Here is a 21,548-nt window from a genome sequence, read left to right on the forward strand (position 1 = left end):
CAGAGGGGACAAAGACCAGACAATATCTCGAGAAAAAAAAACGCATCTTTCATCTTTGACAATAAAAACTTCCTTTGACCATTCATTCTTTGTCGACGTAATAATTTAATGACTACGTTTACACCGAGAGACTTATTCTGCAGCCTATATTTTAGGTCTAAAAAAACGAGGCTAAACGAGGCCTGACAATAGGGAAGATAAGTCATCTATCACTGTTTACGTCAAGGAGCCTAAATGATTGAAAGTCGAATTTGGAATATAAACCTAAATGCACTGTGTAAATGTAGCCATGAATCATCGTCGCGTCCCTGAAAAAATGCAAGTTGCAAATTTTTTAATAGATCAGCGAAGTGAAAACATACAAAGAAATATACAATCGTTTCATTCCACAGATTTAATTTGGTCTTTCTTTCAGCATTTCCGAAACTTCGATCGACTAATCTAAAGACTCGTTAAAATTCGATCCGCTTATCTCGATCCCAGGCGATGCTCTGACGAACTGGTTAATTGAGTGCCGAATACTGTCTTTTCTTTTCCTTTTTGTCCAAATGAAATTTTTATTAAACACGATTCTTCTGTAACATCGAGGACGAATTATAACATAAATAATCATCGTCGATCAGTATCACTTTTTCGCGCTCAACAATGAGTCTATTAGTAACACTGGAAGATAGTAGAGTTTGGGATTTGAGGGCGAGGGCGGGGAACGGAGGGGGGGGGGGGAGGGAGGCGGCAGCGGTGGTGATAGCGGTCTCTCTGCTCCCTCTGCCAGGTGCATCTACCTTTACTCTATTACTCTCACGCATCTCTTCTCGCACTCTCACTCTTTCTCGCTAGCTCTCACACAATCTCTCGCATATACCCGAATAATTACCGTTCACTCAGCTACACGAGGTTTTGGTATACAACAATACCTAACCTAGGGCTAGCCTAAATTGTAATTATCGTAGCGTGAAGCTGTGGTAGTATGTACATACATCACACGCGCACGCACAATTATAATTAAATCCCCGGGTTCGTCTTTCTCATTTTTTTTTCCATTTGCTTGTAGCTTTTCTACATAATCACGTTCGGTTCCCCCCCGATACATCGTACATATTAAAATATACAACGGACAAAAATATAAAGGGAAGAAATAGTTGGCGATAAAACGTGTTTAGTGTACCTGCATAAAGCGAAGCGATTCCCGTTGCAAGGAGAGCACAAAAAGATAAAAAAAAAATGAAGAGGCAAACGAATCACCACCACACCGCTCCCCGGCTCGCTCGTGTATAGTTTTTCGTTTCTTATTTCTTTTTTTTTTAAGCTACGCAAGTTTCCGGAAAATTGCAACTTCTCTTCCATGTTCGTTATCGCTTGTTCTTCGTTCCTGTCGAGATGACTATTGTTTCTGCTGTATCTCGGATACGTATACAAGTGCATTTCCAAGGCGAGAGTGGCAGTTTTCCAGACAAATGTTGTTAAATCCTTTCGATCATTTTTATGCCCGACAAATAAACTTATCAATTCGATGAGTCCTTTCCTCTCTTCATCGGAAATACGCCTATATCGTTAAACTTGTTTGCATTTTTCTTAGATAGAAAATACTGCGCAGTCAAAAGTGGCAAGCGGGCGCTCTGGCTTCGCACTTTCCGTATGGATTTGGCTTTTTTGCTCCTTTTTTGTGCCCAAACGATTGTGGGGAAAGATAGTAGCGATCAATCGAAGGACTGCGCGCACAAAGGAGTAAGATTGTCAGCTCCCAAAGGACAATCCATTCCAGGACGACACAAGTCCGCCGTCTGCCGGCTGCTGCCCCACGTGAGATGTGTATGCATGTACGATCGGCCAATTTCTTGAAGAATGCGACGCAGTGGGCTACAACTTTTGTGAATTTTATCACCAAACGCCCGCTCGCCTGTACTGAACGAACTTAATATGGAATGTACAAATTATCCTCCGTTTACATGTTATTATCAGCGTACATATAATTTTCTCAGATGATCATTGATTTTGCCTTCATACGGTATGTATTCTCTCTCTCACTCACTCACTCACTCACTCACTCACTCAGTCACTCACTCACTCTTTCTCTTTCTCTCTCTTTGTGTATGTGTGTACTGATGTGTCCACTGGTACGAATGGTTATCGGTTTTACACAAGCTTTCACATATACTCGTTCCATTGACATACGACGACGTTAGTTTTGATGATGGAAATAATATGGAACCAGATTAAAATCGCTTAATCGAGTGTCAACCGCTGGCCTTTGCGGCTTTGACAGCCCGGTTAGGCGGATCATTTCTTTTTTTTCCCCCTTTCGTCTATCGTTGTCCATGAATAACCGTGAAAACATGAATCTTGTCGTATCCAGCAGCCTCTCTCAATTGACTTAATACTATCGTGTATACCTGTTGATCTACTTGCATTCATACATTTTTTTATATTTTTTCTTTTTACTAAAATTTCATTCATCAATATCATTCTTCGTCTATTAACTTCTAGTTGCACAATCTCTGTTCACGCGAGATCTTGTCTGGTACATTCTCACATTCTCACAAACTATATCTCTCTCTCTCTCTCTCTCTCTCTCTCTCTCTCTCTCTCTCTCTCTTTCTTCCTCTCCTTCTCTCGTTCTGTTATATAATTACGCCGTTTTACTACGCGTAATTTGCGTGTCTTATTCTTACATATTTCTATTCCGATGATATAATTTCGTTTCTTTAGTTTTCTTTTGTGTGTTTCCTATTCGCGTACCTGCCGTTTCGCGATTGCATTTATAATATATTTATATATATATATATATTTATATATATATAATTGTGCTAAATATTCTTTTATCCATAACATATTTTCCTTTATACACTCAGTAGAGCCGATTACTTTAACTGGTAATTCAATGTCGTACTAAGCTATAAATGATTACTATACAGTGAAAGAGAAATGTTCGACAATGGGATTAACACAGATCTTTTCTCTAAATATGTATTTCCCTGTCGACCTTTGCTTTCCACGCTCTTTCGTTTTTTCCCACTATACATTCGCTTCTCCATACATTGCAGTGTCGAAATGCGTCGTTGCGCATCGGTGTCGCGAAATCAAGAAAAAAAAAGTCGGCCGCACTTCTCAATCGCAGCACCTTCGATATAATCATGCAATCTATGTGACAAATAATGCGTGGTGTGGTTAAATGTCCGTACGCTAAATAGATGGATCATTTTTTTTTTAGTATGATATTACAGGGGGACGCGCAGAGATGAGCCGAGATGGTAATTAGATAGGTATGCATGGAGTAACGTGATTAAGTAAAATATGTCGAAACAAGTTGTAGCATAATAGTAGTCGGGGAGCGCTGTTGGTTGCAGGCGACATGTCTTGCATGGAGCCATGGCAGGTAGTAGGATGCCGCTACTGACCGTTTACTTTGTGTACAGGTAGATGGCGACAATCAGGCCGTAGAGACCCAATACTTCGGCGAAGATCAGAATCAAGATCATGCCGACGAAGAGACGAGGTTGCTGAGCGGTACCTCTCACACCAGCATCACCCACAATGCCAATAGCAAATCCAGCTGCTAGACCAGAGAAGCCTACAGCTAAACCAGCACCCAAGTGAGTGAAACCACTGATAAGCAGAACAAAAATATCTCGTTAATTACAGAGTCTACTGCAAACAATAAGCGTTTTACATTCTTTTAACAGAATATGTATGATAAACGTGAAAATATTTAATTACAATCATATTGTAAAACGCTACTTAATGTAGAGAGATTTAAATAATAACAGACTGATATGTATAAAAGATACGTACTTGTACAGGTCATATTTAGGGGCTCTCCCAAGACTACCCGCAATGAGTACTGCCACTACAAGACCGTAAATGGCAATGATACCTGCCATGACAACGGGAATAATGGATTTCATGATTAATTCTGGCCTCATGACAGACATCGCTGCGATTCCTGTACCGGCCTTTGCTGTGCCATATGCTGCTCCCAGAGCTGTGAAACAAAATAATATGTTATAAATTCGTACAATTGTAAATTCGTACAAAAATGTAAATTAATAAGAAGTATTTGTTTTATATATAACATATTCATGTAAATTGATTTATATATTGTATATTCAACTTCTCAGTATTTTATAAGTTACAGAACTAAATGTTAATAATCAGAAAACAAAACATTTTGAGACGTTTATAGATAGCTAGTTAAATTGAGAATGTTAAATATATGATAGTTTGATAGTAGTTTTAACATCTATTCTAGTAAAATAAAAAACAGAATAATAGTGCAGGATTTTATATGAAACGGAAAATACCGAGCGATAACTTGATAATTATATATGTGCATATTTCGTCATGGCATAACAAATAAATATGGTAAGAAATATTAGCAATGATTATCAAAAAATTAACAGAACCGATCGAGACTCAAACTTGAAAATCTTCGTTCTCATTCTTAGCACTTTGAGATGCTACCTTACGGATTGCTCCATTATTCTCATAATTATTCCAATTGTCTATGATTATAATGAATAGTTCAAACGGCTCTATGGTTCTTTTTATTTTCCTACAATAATTAAATATAAATAATCCCATAAAATATCCTCTCATAATAAAAAAGGGGATGTAACAAACTGTCTATAGTATAAATATAGTAATAAATCTGTTACAAAGGTACATCAAATAAGTTACATACTTTTTCCTTTGCCATTAATCGCTTCAAAAATTTAATAAAAGTTTATAGATAAAAAGTTGAAGATATTTTCTGAAATCTATCTCGAATAAAATTATTTGTGTAAACAAAAACATGGAGGAGTGAAAGTCATAATGGTGTCACTTTTATGATTTCGAAAAAGAAAAGATTCTTTCATGTTTACATCAATATCCACAAGATGATAGATTTAAAAAATGACTTACACCATTATTGCTTTCACCTCTCCACAATGTCGTTACATACAAAATGAGAATTCATTTTAAAAGACCGTTGCTGTAGATGATTGGCGAATGTAATACAAATTAAATCTTTAAGGGAAAAACTTGATAAATTGCAAGCATTACGCGTATTTTTTAGACGTACAGTATACTCCTTGACGGTTTTAGCCGCACGATTCACAAGCCGAGCATGCTACGAGGATTATCGATCAAGCTCGTCCCAACGCGACGGTCCCACGGAGAAGCGACGAAAATAATTTTCATCCCGAGTCATTTTCCTGCTTTCTTGTGCGTCGTCATCGACGATCCCGATCGCGAATCGCGAGAATCCCCGCGATCGCGATGGGGACGTCGCCAGCAGTCACCAGGTGTTCCCGTGACACCGGGTACCCAGCCTGACCCAGCCCAGCCTGGAAATCGCAGTCACATGATTCTCACGTTGGCAGTCACATGACAATCGCACAAGTTCCATCTCGTGAGTAGGGGGGCGTGGCGCGTGGCTGGGAGAGGCGATCATGTCAGTTTTTCTTTTTCTCTCCTCTCATAGCCCTAACATCCTGCTCTAATAACGTCGTGCTCGTGGCTATTTAATCGTCGTTCCTACAAACCTTATCATGTGCGAACATATATGCACGCCTTATCATATATAAATAAACACCTCTCGAGCGCTCGTAACTCGATTATGCTTGACTCGCACGAGGTGTTATAGATCAAACAAGTGGGCTACCCCTTCTTGCATTTCGAAATTCGTCTCTTTTTCGCCGAATTTTCGTCGAAGATTAACCCAACGAGCAAGCACGTTGAAACGAAATTCTCTCAATACATGCAAGCCGGATGCGATTGCCGAATCGGCCCACGATCAATTTGTATGCTTCCGTTGAAGCACATATCGCAATATATTATAGAGCGTTGAAGGGAGAGAAAGCAAAGATGAGTGCAAAAAGTGCAAATAAAGTGAACAGATCTAATCTCATGACGGATGTCATCTATGCGATCGATATCGATATTCTTCGGGGAAGAGTGATGAAGAAAATCGCGACCTTTGCTCCTGACGACGCGATCCCGCATTCCCGACGGAAAAGCCGAGGGCCAAGAGCGCATACATACGGGAAAAGGCATTCGTATTGATCTTCTCGACGGGTAAAAGCGACGCTCGCTAGCGGCGGTGGCGGCAGTCCCCGGGGGTCACCGTTTACCACGAATTCGGGAAAATCATTAATTGTAAATCGATACGCGCGTCGGGAGTCGGGAGCGCATTCGCCTCCTCACGAGGAAGCAGGTGACCTGTACTTTTCTTGCACTTGTACTTTCCTAAGCTGAGACGCTTGACTCGCTTCCACGAAGAAGCGCGATCGAGAAAAAGAGAGATCGACTCGCGTTGTAAAGCGGCGTCTACAATGAAATTTTAAGGGATATAAAACTTAAGCTTTAAGCCATAAATCGTAAGAAATTATATCACAGTCGATTATTCTCCTTACATTCAATTGTAGTTGGTCAATTTTATCCGGCTTAAAATCTAATCGTAGACATCGTTTAACATTAACAGAAAAAAAAAAAATTCAAAAGTAAAAGGATAAGGTGTAGAAAGTGCAGGTGAAGTGCAGGTAAGAGAGCAGGAGACAATCGGCGCGGCGTGGCGGGGAAACGCGTGAACGCGTCTCGTGACACGCACGAGGCGCACGCCCGGTCCGTCCGGCTGTTTCCACCGTCTATCCATCTGTCCGTCCGTCCGCGTCTCTTTTCCAAGGCTCGTAAAATTCTAAGTCGCTACCGTTCGACCGAGGTCAGCATTACGAAATAGCAGCTGCGCCCGGTCTGGCTATTCCGCGCTAATTCGCGAATAAAACGCGTTCCCCAGGAGTAGGGAATGCGCGAGCGCGGCCGACGCAGATTTCTTGGACCGTCTTTCCTGGGGAATTTGCCAAATCTGTAGGGCCAAACGAGCGAGACGTTCGGTTCAGCGTGAAAAGAGGAGAAAGAATTTAAAGGGAAAAACGGAACAAAAGTAAACGACGTAGAAAACGAAACGGTACAAGAGGAACCATCAAAGGTGGCTGAACGAGAGAGCCTCAATTCTCGAGATAAGATAAGGCCGCTGAAATTTTCATGGGAGCTTCGTCATTGCGGTTTCCGCAAAGAAAAGGACGTCACCGTTGTCGCGGCTCGTCACGCGTCTCGCAGCACATGACGTCGCCGCACGTCCGCGTACGCCCCGTGGAAAATGAGAGCTCTCCAGTCTCCCCCGCATTTCTTCTTCGCCGTTCGCGGGGAGGATCGATAATCCGCGCGCGCCGCGCTGTTCGCACACGATTTTCATTTGTCTTACGCCGCGCGAGAAAATGGCGTGAGAAACGTTATATCGGCGCCCCTATACGGCTACAGGGACGACGTCGATGAACAGCAACGTCGACGCGCGACGTCGACATCAATAAGCAAAGTACGTGGAGACCCCGAGACGCAGTAAGACTTGTAAGACTTGTAAGACTTGTAAGACGCGCCTCGCGATCTCCTCGCCGACGTCGCCAACGAGCGCAATACGCACCGCATGTATTAGCGAACGAGCGAGCGAGATCACGAGGTGGCAACAGGACAAACAGTCGAAACTCACCAGAAAATACGATGGCAGAGGCGGCGCCCATAACGCCGAAGAACGGCGAGTACATCGGGGCTTCTTCTGTACTACTCATTGTGACCTGGTTTGTTGGATCTCGGCGGTCAAGTCGATCGCGGGCGTATTTACAGGTTGCACGGAGATCGGTCGCGCGGGATCGTCGAACGCAGAGCGATCTTCACGTCACTCACGGCGCTAAACTAGTGGCCCACTGTCAAATATGGCCTACCGGACTACCGGAGTACAGTGGCGCGGGTCATGTGATGAGTGACGAGCGATCAACGCGGTGGAAGGTGGCCGCTGTCGCGGCGTGTCGCGTCAGTCCTGTCGTGATTGGCTGTGAACTCGAGCCGCCGGCCAATCGCGCGTCGCGTCTCATCCCCAGTCGGCTAACGTTGGGTTCACCGATTGGTTGCGTCTAACGCGCATTGCTTTTACGCATCGGCTATTCAGCTCTCATCGTCGCGAGCGCGTGACATGCGTTTTCCGCTCGATTTTCTGTTCAGTGCGGTCTTTTTCGAACGACTTTTGTTACTACGGAATATCGCGTAAATATCTTTTACGATCCCACGATATTTAGTGATACTTGTTTGATGATATGTATCGCCAAATTTAAAAACAATCCTTTTCAATGAGTTTGCCGTTTACGTATATAGGCACATGACCGGATGTTTGAACTGTCAGCTGAGTATCGCGAGTTTTTAAAGAGTAGGGTGAATGGTATGCTCGTGAATATCGATATGATTACAGAGATAATAAAATGGAAACGGATTACGCTGAATTTTTCTCTTCACATTTTATTAAATAATATTTTATAGATAAAAATTATTTCATTATTATATATATATACATAGGGTGACATATGTTGGCCATTGTTATTATGGAACTCTCACTCAAATTGTACTACGGCCCTGACCTAATTACGCCATTTTACTTAAGAAACTTTCAACTTCAATTGAAATGTAGTAATATCTGTGTAAAAAAAATTTTTGGTATGTAATTCATTTAATTCTTATTATCTAATTACGTTGATTTGTATTTTACTAATTTTTGAGAATTTGTGTTTTAATTTGTAGACTTAAAAAATTATAGACATTTTAGGATATTTATATAGAATTATTTTTTATCTAATTATATAAATGATTCTCTTTGTATTTTTAAAATTTCAAGTTTTCATTATCCAAGTCTAAAGACTTGAATAAGAATTCTTGGAATCGTTCTTTCATAATTTTAATTAATGTCTTCTGTTATCCGATTAGATATGATATTTTATCAACTTTAGAAGTATACATTTTTTCACAGTTTACCGAAAGTTGATAAATTTTTTGACGTTAATTGTTATTGTAGAGGACAGGACTGCATGGAGTAAAAAATAATATGCGAGTAAGTTGTAACACTTATATAAAAAAACATTTTAAAACAAACTCAGCAAACGAGAATGAATTGAAATGGATTAAAATGGATTCAGAAAAACGAATTCATGAATATTAAAATAAATCCTTTTCAATCCTGAATGCATTTTTATTCATTTAGGAATTGCACAAAGCAAATGTGTGTGCCTTTTCAATCCTGAATGCATTTTTATTTATTTATAGAAATTGCATAGAGCATATCTCTATGACCTTCAATCTAAAAATAATATTAGCATTTTCTGTGCATTGAATACTACTCAATTCAAAATTGTGAATAGGAAGCAATTTTTTTAATTTAGTTAAATTCAAAAATAATATCAGCAATTTCTGTGCAACGTGAATAAAAATACATTCAAGAAAAGCATTTATTTTAACATTCGTAAATCAATATTTCTGAAAATCTGAATCCATTTCAATTCATTTCAATCCATTCTCGTTTGCTGGGTAATTTCGTTATTAGTTCAGCTGATTGTAAATGAAGTAGAGAATGAATAACACATTTACCAATTGAAGAAGTGGTATAGCGGGTAACGTAGAAGATTCATATATAATTCCAGAGATCCCAGGTTTTCGAATCCTACTAAGATGCGTTTTTTAATATCAATTTGAAGTAGTTAATTTCAGGTATAATTATTATAAATGTCTTAAGAATAAAATTTGTAACTCTTAAATATGAATGTTTTTTTTTTTTTTCGAATATTAAATTAGTGTCAGCTCGGATCCAATCCATTTCAATCCATTCAATCCATTTTCATGAATTCAAAGTACGCATTAAAAAAATTTTAATCCATTTTAATCCATTCTCGTTTACTGGGAAATACGAAAGTATATGAAAAAGAAATTTGTAATTATTTATATTATAATTCTATCTGTTTCTTACGCTCATACATTTGGTTTATAACGTTTTTTTAATATAAGGTTTACAATTTATAATACTATAATATTATATACCCATATTACTTTCGACCCCATGCTATAGTCTCTTCTGATATATAATGGCTACGTTTAACAAAGAAAGCAGCTTTACAATTGTTGTAAAATTCTTCAATACGATTGATTCTTGCTTTTTCTTTATAGATCTAAACATATAAAAACCTATCATATTTAATTTTACGATTGTAAAGCTTCTTTCTCTACTGAATGCAGTCAATTTTTGCTAATAAAGATAAATTGTAATTATATTGATACGTTGATGTAACTTTTTTCAATTATTTCCTCTTAATTCATTATTAATTTTTGAGAAAAATAAACTTATAAAATAAATAATAATAGATAATAATTTCTTATAAAGTACGTTTATTTCACTAATTGAACGACGGTAATGTAGTAAATTGCAATGAAAGTTGAGCTTGTGGCGCCCTCGCTAGGATAATTTTGAAACTGCATGATGCAACCAATTCAATATGTATATACCACTCATATATTTTTAGGCTGCTTTTTCATGCTGACGCTCGAAGCTCTTTTTCAGCATCAAAAGAGGTCACGTGATCAAAATTGATGCTTGGTATTCGTCAATTTTAATGACGTACCTGTTTTAATTCTCGAATCGAGTGTCGAGCATCAGCATGAAAATGTAGCCTTATGTGATCAATGTGATATATGTGCACGTGGATTGAACAGATATTTTTTTGATATTAGTAAAGGAAAGATGAAGTTTTCATATAAAGTAAGATATTTATTGTTTTAGAAAAACTGCAATTTATGAGTTCTATTTTTATATAAATTATGTTCTTTATTACTTAAAATTATTACGTACATACAATATTTTTAACTTATAATGTTTTGATATTTGTTGATTATGTTCCCTTTTCTTTGCTATTAATAAGATTTTTAGTTGTATATTTAGTTATAATAGCTTTTATTAATCTACTTACTGATAATTATAAAGAGAGATAAATAATATAATATATGGTAATTTTTAAACATGTTATACAAAACATTAAATTAAACATATTATAAAAGCATGTTAATGTGTATATGTATACATGAAGTATATATTTATAAATTGCAGTGAAATGCTTTCCATTTTTTTGTTACAGTTCAGTAATTTACTTGGCACAGTTTATCGTAAAGGAGATTTACTCTTTACTCCAGATGGATCGTCAGTTATTAGCCCCGTGGGCAACCGAATCACAATTTTTGATTTAAAAAAGTATGTAATTATAAAAATATTAATTTTACTGTAAATCATGCAACTTTAAAAAAACTTATAAATTTTATATAATAATAATTATTACAAAATATTGTATAAAATGATTTTTTTTAGTAATAAATCTATGACACTTCCTGTTGAGAGTAGATTTAATTATACTACAATTGATGTATCACCAAATGGAAATATATTAGTAGCGATTAACACAGGTAAGAAGACTTCTTTTTGTACACATTACTAAAAATTATTTAATATTATTTATGAAGGAGTATTTATAGGAAAAATCACAGCTTTACAATATACTTACAGATGGCGAAGCTCATATTATTAGTTTAATAAGCAAAGTAATTTTACATAAATACAGATTTAAAGGACATCCTAAGCGTGTAAAGTTTTCTCCAGATGGAAAACATTTTGCAGTTTGTAAAGGAGGCGGTGGTAAATATTTGCTATTCTAAACTTACAAAAATGTGTTAACGAAAATATAACATATATGTAAAATAATATATATTGCTTTTTAGTATTCATTTTCAATGCACCTGGTTTACAAACGGGGGATTACAATCCATTTATTATGGAACATGCGTTTCATGGAGCTACTGCTGAGACAACGTGCGTTAGTTGGTCTTTTGACTCGAAATTATTAGCGGTTGGTTCAAAGGATACTACTGTAAAGATATATAGTTTACAAAAATGGGCAAACGTTAGATGGATTACATTGGGTGGTCATTCTGATGTAATTGTAGCATGTTTCTTTGAAGCAAAACAATATGATATGTACACTATTAGCAAGTAGGTGATATAATTTAACATATTTACATTGTATTAATTTAAATTTATTGTATAATTATTTTTGCTAACAAGAAATTTTGCACACACAATAATATACAACTTGAATTCGCTTATTTATTTTCGAAAGATTTCTTTTACAGAAATGGTCGAGTGTGTGTCTGGGAATGTACACTTGAACCAGACGATTTGGTTGAATGGGAACCGCCTTCAAAAAAAGAAAAACCTAAAGATAGTGATAGCGAGGATGACATAGATATAGACAAAATTATAGAGAAAACTGAAAAGCAAAAGGCCTATGCCGAAAAGAAATTATTAGACTCGGGTGAGAAAATTTCTCTATTCTTTCTTTATAATTTCTTTATTAAATTTCATTCTATGAAATTCCTGAATTTAATATTGTTTGTAAATAATTGTAAAACTGACTAGAATATAGTTGATTAAAAATAATAGTTTTTACTATATTGTATATATAATAGCGTATATCACAGCATGTATAATAATAATTTATAAAAATATGTGCACATTTTACTAGATGATTTGCCACAAAATGATATAGAAGAGGTTTCGAAAGAGAAAGACAAAAAAATCAAAATGTTGGGCTATAAAAAGCAAGCTACTTTCTATTTGGCAGACGAAGTTCATAAGCAAAGTAAAGATGCAAAACTTACTACAGCTGCTTATCATCAAGATACTCATATATTAGTTATTGGATTTAGTAATGGTTCATTTTTCTTACATGAAATGCCGCACGCTAATTTGATCCATTCATTAAGGTACAATAATATTTAATTATAACATAATATGATTTAATATTTTTTAACTTTTAATATTATATTAATTATATGTGATATTAGAAATTAACTAAATTATCGTTAACTAAATTATATATGACTTTACAGTATTTCTCGACAGCGTATTTCATCGATTGCATTGAATTCTACTGGAGATTGGATAGCTATAGGATGCTCTCATGCTGGGCAGCTCCTAGTTTGGGAATGGCAAAGTGAAACATATGCCATGAAACAGCAAGGGCATAGAACTAATATGAACTGTCTGGCATATAGTCCTGATGGTCAGTATATTATAACAGGTGGCGATGATGGAAAAGTTAAACTATGGAATACATTAACTGGATTTTGTACGCTTACGTTTCACGAGCATACTTCATCGATATCCAGTGTCCTCTTTAGTCACAATCGTAAATTTGTTGCATCCGCTTCGTTGGATGGAACGGTGCGAGCGTACGATTTAGCGAGATACAGAAATTTTCGTACTCTCACCTCGCCACGTCCTGTACAATTTTCTTGTTTGGCGATTGATGCGAGTGATGAGTTTATCGCTGCAGGTGGTCAAGATTTCTTTGATGTGTATCTATGGAGTATGAAACTCGGGACTCTTTTAGAGGTATGTATAACTTTAGATGTATTCATCTAACATTGATTTGTATTGTTCCAATTTTTATAATTATGTAGTTTAAATTATATATGTAGTTTAAATAGACATATACCTATAAGTATGCAACCAAAATAATATGCTTAAAATATTCGATTTCAGATACTGAGTGGTCATGAGGGACCTATTGCAAGCTTGGCATTTAATCCCAATCCCGCCAGTACAGAATTAGTATCTGCATCCTGGGATAAAACATTGAAAATATGGAATGCTATTGAAAATGGCTCTGCACACGAGACTGTACGATTAACCGCTGATGCTCTGTGCGTAACTTACAAACCAAATGGAGAAGAAGTTGCTGTTGCTACGTTGGATGGACAGATTATATTTTTTGAATGTAAAACGGCAAGACAGACAGGTTTTATTGAGGGTAGAACCGATTTAGGTGCTGGTAGATCTAAAACAGACCTCATCACGGCGAAAAAGAATTTACAGTCCAAGTGAGTAGTGCGAGAAACGCTATCTAGTAAATCTTGTTTGTCTTAACGATGCATTATTAAATCTTATTTTTTAGAGCTTTTACTACATTATGTTATTCGGCTGATGGCACATGCATACTAGCTGGTGGACGTTCCAAAAATGTATGCATTTATAATGTTAAAGAATCGATATTGTTAAAAAAGTATGAAATCACTCAGAATAGATCTCTGAATGGTGTGGATGTAAGTAATAATACATATCGTGTAAAATGTTTTAATTTTTTTCTTTTATTATATGTTAAATATAAATACAAAAGCAATTGCAAAACAAAGATCTATTCTTAATTCCTATTTTGGCAGGATGTTATAAATAGGAAGTACATGTCTGAATTTGGGAACAAAGCTTTAATTGAGCATCGCGAAGGTGGAAACATATCGTTACGTTTACCAGGTGTTAGAAGTGGAGATATGGCAAGCAGGAGAGTCAAACTGGAAGTGAGAGTACTTTGTTTACAATTCTCTCCCACAGGTAGAAATGATTTTTTAAAATTATTTTGTTTGAAATAAGTATATTTAAATATGTTGTCAAATAGGACAAGCATGGGCAGCAGCAACAACGGAAGGATTGTTAATATATTCTTTGGATATTGGATTAATGTTTGATCCATTTCAATTGGAGCTTGGAATTACTCCGGATACTGTGAGAGAAACACTTGACAAACACGATTACGCAAAAGGTGTAGGCATTTTTATATCATAATAATAATAATAAGATTAACAAATAAATGCAACTGTTACTATTTCAGCATTAATGATGGCATTGAAGTTAAATGAGAAGTTATTAACGCAGCAAGTTATAGAGACCATTCCATACAAAGAAAGTGAGTTTATGTATACATATCTTTAATTAATTTCCTAATAATTTTAATAATGACTTGATATATAATAAATACTTATTTGATTTCTGGCTGTTTTAGTTGAGTTAACGACGATGAATATGTCAGATGTTTATATCGAGAAATTGCTAAAGTTTATAGCATCCGAATTCGAATCAACGAGGCATATACATTTCTATCTTTTATGGGTAGAAATAATCTTGACGAAATATGGGTCTCGGATTAATACTGCACTTCAGATGCCAGTACTGTTAATGCTGCAAAAGAATATGCAAAAGAAGTATGATGATCTTAGTAAAATGTAAGTGTTATTACATTTTCTTCACTGTATATATGTTATAAACATGGAAATAATTCGGAACGTTTTTACAGATCTGATTTTAATCAATATACGATAAGCTATATATTGAGGATAGGAGATTTAAAATCTAAGAAAAAAAGAAATACATCGAAGCTTTCTATGATTAAGATAGATGATGAATCTGATTTTTCCATAGAAGAAATTGATACGGATTAAGCTTTATTTAAATCTTTGTAGGACGATGATTTTTTAATAATAATAATAATAATAATAGTTTTAATACAGGCTGTATTCCAAAATTTACTGCTAGTACTGAAAATCTCTAGTGCACGTAAACTACAAATTTTCAGTACTAGCAATAAATTTTGAAACATAACCATAGTGTAAATACGAAAGTATTTTATAAAAATAAACGAATGTAAAAAAAATTTATTTCTCTATCATATAAATAAAGATACATTTCAAACTTATAGTCGACGCAACGACAACGACGACTCATTCACAAATTTTAAATGAAAAAATTTTATATGAAAAGTTAATTATATACGAAATAATACTAATTCCACAAAATTCATGTTATTTTATTACGCTTTTGAGCAATACTATTGGCCAGTATAGAACGATGAAAAATAAGAAGAGTATAGGAAACATAATTCTGCTGTAGAAATCTATTTTTTGAGAACGTGTTTTACTCGTTTGCACTATCTGGCATTCGGGATCCAGCCATAGAGTTGGCAGTAGATGATCATTGGTATGCTTCTTCGGTTTGGTTGCATAAACGAATTCTTCATCCCAAATGCTTTGTCTCTTCACCGTCGCCATTAATCGCTAAAAATGAATAATCGTATTTAACGGATAAAATACAATTTAACAGTCTTTTAAAATTATCAATAAAATTATTACGAGCAATATTTAGACACGAACCGAGAACGAGCGAGAATCCGTGAAACTTTGCGAATCATTTTTAATATGTCGCAAATCGAGCACTTTGACTACGACAAATTCTCCTAAGGCTGCGAACACGAACATCATACAGCCAGCCATCCACACGTCTAAAGCCTGCGTAAGCAAACGTGTATATTTTTATATTAGGAAAAATAAATTATGTCAATATGAGACAATATTTTATTATACATAGTATTATAACAAGTATATAAGGAGATATGCAGAAAGTGGAGTACTTACATTTGCAAACTTACCTTGATATACGCCACTGGCGGAATATCGCTTTTAAGACCGGTAAACATCGTTACCAATGTAAGCATACTCGTCACCAGAAGAGCCACTCGACCAGGAATTGCATCCAAGTCCAACCAGAAGCTGAACCAGGAAAGCATCACGACCAGAGTTGATGGTGCGAACGTTTGTATCAAGTGGTGGCCGATCTGCCTCTCGAAGCGAAGGAAGACTACCAATCGGGAGAAATTTCCTGCGAAGTAATTATCAAATTATTAATTAGGATTTTTTTTATTCCATATGTGATCTTTCATTCTATAATTAGACTTTGTTATATGTTTTTTTGGATTTTAATGGATTTGATTTAATATAAAATATAACGCATATAATTGTAATCATTGTTTCAATGATTATAAACATCGGACAAAGGGATTTAAATAAACTCTTGATTAAATTTCAAATTAAATGTGTATAAATATATTAAATTTTAACATACCATTTTTCTCGAGCATATAATCTATAGTTTCTTCGGATACTGTGGGCTTCCCAATATCATATTGCAAAAGCTTCAATTCAGGATTTATCATAACACCACCCGCGCCCCACTTTAAACGTAACTTTTTTCTATTGTAGGAAACTGTAACAAATAATTCGGATTTATGTGTGTAACAAGTAGATAAATTTATCGAAATTTATTCAAGAATATATAATGCTTCTTTTCTCTTTTCTGCTATTATATGTTTTAAAAATAATTTTATAAAAGAGAAAGAGAAAGTATATGTTTATACATTATAAATTATTTTTCGAAATCACATTTGCATTTGTATATTTTAAGTTTTAAGGCCTTCATACATGCAAAAACTTAAAATATAAGACTTAAGCAATATGAAAATCAATATGTTGGATTCGTTACTGCTAACGTATGGTCATAGAACTCTATTGTAATCAATCGATTCGCTTATTGTTGTTATATGTTTACATCTTATGTTTTTTTATATGCTATAGCCTTGAGCTTTAGCTTACTTACAGCTTTCTATGTAAATTGGGCAGATTTGAATATCCATTGGGTACGATTGAAATTCCATTTGACAGGCAACAATAGCGTTAATTCGGGCAGAATATTTAATAGTTTTATTTCGGTATAACGTGACCAATGAGAATTTGTGATTTAAAGTCGCAATCTCTGAAAAATTATTAACAATAGCCAGTATTTAGTCGGATCTTATATTTAAGTACAGTCTTAAGAAGTTACGAACCAAGGGAAATCGTATTAGTGTCTCATTAAGACATTACTTAAATACAGATAAAGATAAATACAGATAAAAAAAAATTTACTTATAAAGACATTACTTGAAATAAGAACGGACTATGATTACCGCTCAATTTAACACAAAGATGGCTTACCGGAAACTTTTGAATTTAAAAAATATGGATCCGGTTGCCAAAGATTATCGAAAAATTCCTGGGGAAGTATGACATAATCGTCATCTTCCTCGAAAATATCTTCAGACATATTCAGTCGAGATTCTATCCAACTTTGACTGACGAACATGTCTACACTGATAAAGATACACAATTGTAATTTTATAATTTTTTTACATCCAGATTTTGAACATCTATTTTATCTTTTTATAACTTAAATTAAATATATTAATTAATTTAAATTAAACGTATTTCATATCTTTTTATATATATTCTCTTACTTTTCAGAAGTGATACAACTCCAAAGATTAAGTTTTTAAATGTAATAAAACACATATTATATGTAATTAAATTATTAAGTATATGGAATTATACGTTATATTTAATTCATTCTTGATTATAATTCAAAAGAAGGTTATCGCTTTAATTTACCGAAAGTCCATGTCTTCAACGTTGATAGAATTAATGTCAACAACTAAAATGTTGAAGTTTACCACTACAGGTGCACCTGACGGCGGTCTAATTTCTGCAAAGAGTTTTATTACAAATCATATATATATATATATATAGAGCTCATTATTCGTTCAAGAAACGTGTAAGCATCTTGTTATGGTAAGTCGCACATTACCTTTAACATAATGTTCTGGCAGAATTAGCCTCGACGTCATAGAGCAATTGTTGACATCGCTGAGCAAGCTGCGAGAAAAATTCCATCTTTCATCATCATTAAAGTTCTTTTTTATTTTATCTGTTCATTGTTAATGCAGTTTGTTTAACGCTTGTTGTTTTATTTGTATTGTATTATATCTTTGGTTACTGACTCATCGGAAATTCTCATTATATTAAACGAGGGAGAATACTTTAATTTCATAAGATTTAACATACACCATCTAAAACTATTATTTATTTTTTCGGTTAGACAACTTATTTTTTCGGTTAGATAACTTATTTGATCTCATGAGAGAAAAGTTGTTAGCGAGTTGATGATATCTCTATGATATCTACGGAGAAGCAAAAGAAGGCATATTTAAAAAGTTTCTTCTTTTCACGAGAAGTATGCAAAAAATTGTAAATATTAAACACACATCATTAAATTAAAAAGTAAGAATAAACAAATAAAATTAACATTAACATAAATGTACGTACATCAGGATTAATCGTAACGATTTTTCATAGACCGCGTTAACTTGAAATTTTTCTAGCTGGCAGAGGAAACAGCGGCTCGTTTCAGTCTACAACTTTTTACTTGTTTCTAGAAATATATATATGTTAAGAAAGACAAAGTTTAGATTTTAGAATTGGAGCGATAAAATGTCTTTTAAACGTCTTTTAGACGGTTCTCGTAAAAATGTCTTTGTAACGTCTCTGTATGTCCCAATTTTGGACTCGTCTGGGAAAGAAACGGATCGAGATTATTGTCTTCCACGACTCGGATGAAAAATTGCTGCATGCAATTTTTCTTCGCCTATCTTCGCCTATGAAGCGATAAAAGACTCCGCGACAAAACAAAACGCTGTGCGTAATGAGGCGAAAATGGCTTTTAAAGGAGCACGAAGTCGTTTACCTCGAGGAACATACTTCCGGGAGAGAATTCCACCATAGGTGAAGTAAAACTATTGGAAGTGCACGCTTCATCTCAGCCGAACGTATCGTCAACTGATAACGAAGTCTTCGGTATCCCTTGCACTGTCCAGGGCGGCACAGCAATTAGTCAATTATCAATCATTTAATGTCGCAATCTAGTCCAATTACAGGTATCGTCATCCGCTTTTGTGCTTGTTGCAATTATCCGTCGTGAATTGCGTAACGATTTACTGTTCCGCGTAGATGCATTATTTGCGTTACGCGATCGAAGTTATACATATATTCGCGCATGAGAGGAATTTTCATTGTGTAACATACTATTTTTTAACATCGGTTTGTTAATGAAATGTATCAACAATCTATATTTTTTAATGTTTACAAATTTAAATGTGCTGTTCACGCATTGCTGTCCTTCGTTCACGCATTTATTGCACGTTTTTATCCCGAAGATTTAATCATCATTCGGCTCGCGTTGCTTAAAATCCTCAAAAATTTTTACATTTAAAATGAAGTAAATTATATATTCAGTATAAATCATATATCGAAGAGAGAAAAAAAAAAGACGCTAACTGCAAAAATTGCAAGCAACGCGAATAAACGCGTACTGTTGTGTTGCGTATTATACGAAATGTTGATTTTGCAACAATTCGTGTATTTGCACACGAAAATAGTTCTGCGGAGAAGAGATTTCGAGAGGTATTTGTGTACGTTCACGCGTGTATGTATCTTATCATTTCGACAAACGCGCGCGAGAAGACAGAGCCACTGCTGTGAGGAGAAAATCTAAAAGGAGACAGGAGGGAAAGAGAAAGGTGAGAGTGAGAGTGGGTCAGTATAGGTGTCTGGTTCGGATTATGGATATAGCAGGTACCGATGCAGGTTTCGCAAATGAACGAGGAGGAAACGCGAGATTGCGGTTCGCCAACACGCGTGTTCTTCCCTTTCCTCCTAGCCCTGAGCAACGGTACCGTCCATTTAGACGTCACACGGGTCTAAAACCCGACCTCGATCGTCGGCCTCGATGAGATCTGTTCCTCCTTTGCTCATCTCTCTTCTTCAAGGGCGTAGCGACAGGATGGCGGAGGGAGGCGATGCTTTCAGATCCATCGAAGAGTCGAAGAGATGCGAGACTGCGTGATTTATTTTTCGATCGTGTATTACTTGTACAAAAGTGCAAGGATAAAAATATGTGATAAATAAAAAAGAAAGCCTTTCTTCTTAGATCATCTATTATCTTCTTTGAGATTATTTTATAAAAACGAAAATATCACTGTATTTTTATAATTAAAGAGAATATGTCGTTTTTTTCATATATTCGGTAAAACACTTTGAGAGAGGCCCAATATTTCGTTTCATGCGAAAAGAGAAGACAAGGAATCATATCAGAAAATGAATGCAAATACTTTTTTTACACAGTACAGTTTACTTTGTTTTTATATACGAGTCTTCCACTTTGGATCGGAATTAAATAATTCCAAAATGCTCGTCTGTAAAAACAAAGTAAACTGTACTGTGTAAAAAAAGTATTTGCATTTATTTTCTGAGATGATTCCTTATCTTCTCTTTTCGCATGAAATATTGGGCCTCTCTCAAAGTGTTTTTTTTATTGAATATATAAAAGCGTATTAGGCTAGTATGTTTTTGCTTTTTTTTTTGTATTTCTTGTCAGTTGTATTTTTTCTTTTGGTGCAAATGGCTTGTGAATGTAAATTTGAACGTGAATATAAATTTCGAAACCTCCTTTTTAGATAATTGTTTAAACAAACGATCGAAAATTAAAAAATTAGTTATCTAAAACTACAATTTCATATATATCTGTTCATGCGTTAAAAGAGAAACCATTAAACTTTGAAATAGTATTTAGATACGAAATATAGAAGACGATTAAAGTAAATCGAAAGAATTTTTAGCATCTCTTTCTAAGAGCAGAACTAAAAAGAAATGGAAAATTGGACATACTCCAGTTAACTTTAGCAGTGTGACTATTAATATCGATGTTAACATATAAGAGAAAAGAATTTTGCCAAGGATACAATCCGTACTTTGTCTCCGAACTTTTACTACCATTGGAAGAATCTACACTGCGTGGGTGGACAGTAAAGTGTAAAGTAAACGGTAAAGTGGACATTAGATGATGCGGTCAAAAAAGATGAAGCACATAGAAAGCCATACATCCATTTTCTGTTGCCTTCGTTATTCTTTTCGACAAATATCGTACATTTTGACACTGCGACTTATATAGCTTGATCTATTAAAATATGGGCGAAGAAATGAAAAAAATAAGATTTATTTCTACAGGACCTTCGTATAGATGAAAGACAAGAAGATCAGTAACTAATCAGTTAGCGTTTAGTGATTCTTTAATATGATTGGTTCTTGCCTTTAGTTCTTCACTGGATCTAAGTGTAGGAACCAAT

The 21,548-nt window shown here is 35.1% G+C and overlaps 3 protein-coding genes across 8 annotated transcripts; 1 reads left to right on the top strand and 2 right to left on the bottom strand.

The window, feature by feature from the left end:
- Window positions 1-526: 526 nt before the first annotated feature.
- On the bottom strand, window positions 527-7,795 carry Vha16 (vacuolar H+ ATP synthase 16 kDa proteolipid subunit). Its single transcript, XM_011061281.2, has 3 exons — window positions 7,523-7,795; window positions 3,790-3,979; window positions 527-3,603 (listed from the first exon to the last, which is right to left on the bottom strand). The coding sequence occupies exons 1-3, from the start codon at window positions 7,599-7,601 to the stop codon at window positions 3,399-3,401; spliced, it is 474 nt and encodes a 157-aa protein (XP_011059583.1). The 5' UTR covers window positions 7,602-7,795; the 3' UTR covers window positions 527-3,398.
- Window positions 5,360-15,421, top strand: LOC105150632 (periodic tryptophan protein 2 homolog). 3 transcript variants are annotated; one of them, XM_087409012.1, is made up of 15 exons: window positions 5,360-7,351; window positions 10,977-11,089; window positions 11,204-11,298; window positions 11,399-11,527; window positions 11,611-11,881; window positions 12,022-12,203; window positions 12,414-12,654; window positions 12,781-13,285; window positions 13,436-13,773; window positions 13,848-13,995; window positions 14,113-14,281; window positions 14,346-14,489; window positions 14,559-14,633; window positions 14,730-14,949; window positions 15,021-15,421. In XM_087409012.1, the coding sequence occupies exons 3-15, from the start codon at window positions 11,214-11,216 to the stop codon at window positions 15,163-15,165; spliced, it is 2,652 nt and encodes an 883-aa protein (XP_087265138.1). In that variant the 5' UTR covers window positions 5,360-7,351; window positions 10,977-11,089; window positions 11,204-11,213; the 3' UTR covers window positions 15,166-15,421. The 3 variants fall into 3 exon arrangements, with proteins under 3 accessions (XP_087265138.1, XP_087265137.1, XP_011062145.1); XM_087409011.1 differs by lacking the exon at window positions 5,360-7,351 and adding an exon at window positions 7,956-8,517; XM_011063843.2 differs by lacking the exon at window positions 5,360-7,351 and adding an exon at window positions 10,329-10,603.
- On the bottom strand, window positions 15,348-20,535 carry alka (glycine receptor subunit alpha alkaliphile). Of its 4 annotated transcripts, none has more exons than XM_087409031.1 (9): window positions 19,112-20,535; window positions 18,176-18,243; window positions 17,980-18,073; window positions 17,530-17,684; window positions 17,153-17,308; window positions 16,622-16,762; window positions 16,149-16,378; window positions 15,874-16,008; window positions 15,348-15,777 (listed from the first exon to the last, which is right to left on the bottom strand). In XM_087409031.1, exons 1-9 carry the CDS (start codon window positions 19,180-19,182, stop codon window positions 15,526-15,528), a joined length of 1,302 nt encoding a protein of 433 aa, XP_087265157.1. In that variant the 5' UTR covers window positions 19,183-20,535; the 3' UTR covers window positions 15,348-15,525. The 4 variants fall into 4 exon arrangements, with proteins under 4 accessions (XP_087265157.1, XP_011062147.1, XP_011062146.1 ...); XM_011063845.2 differs by lacking the exon at window positions 19,112-20,535 and adding an exon at window positions 18,694-19,108; XM_011063844.2 differs by lacking the exon at window positions 19,112-20,535 and adding an exon at window positions 18,694-19,108 and having other exon boundaries at window positions 18,176-18,548.
- Window positions 20,536-21,548: the final 1,013 nt, after the last annotated feature.

The sequence above is a fragment of the Acromyrmex echinatior genome, chromosome 8 (genome assembly GCF_024713525.1).
Source record: "Acromyrmex echinatior isolate Ae372 chromosome 8, ASM2471352v2, whole genome shotgun sequence".
Taxonomy (NCBI): Eukaryota; Metazoa; Arthropoda; class Insecta; order Hymenoptera; family Formicidae; genus Acromyrmex; species Acromyrmex echinatior.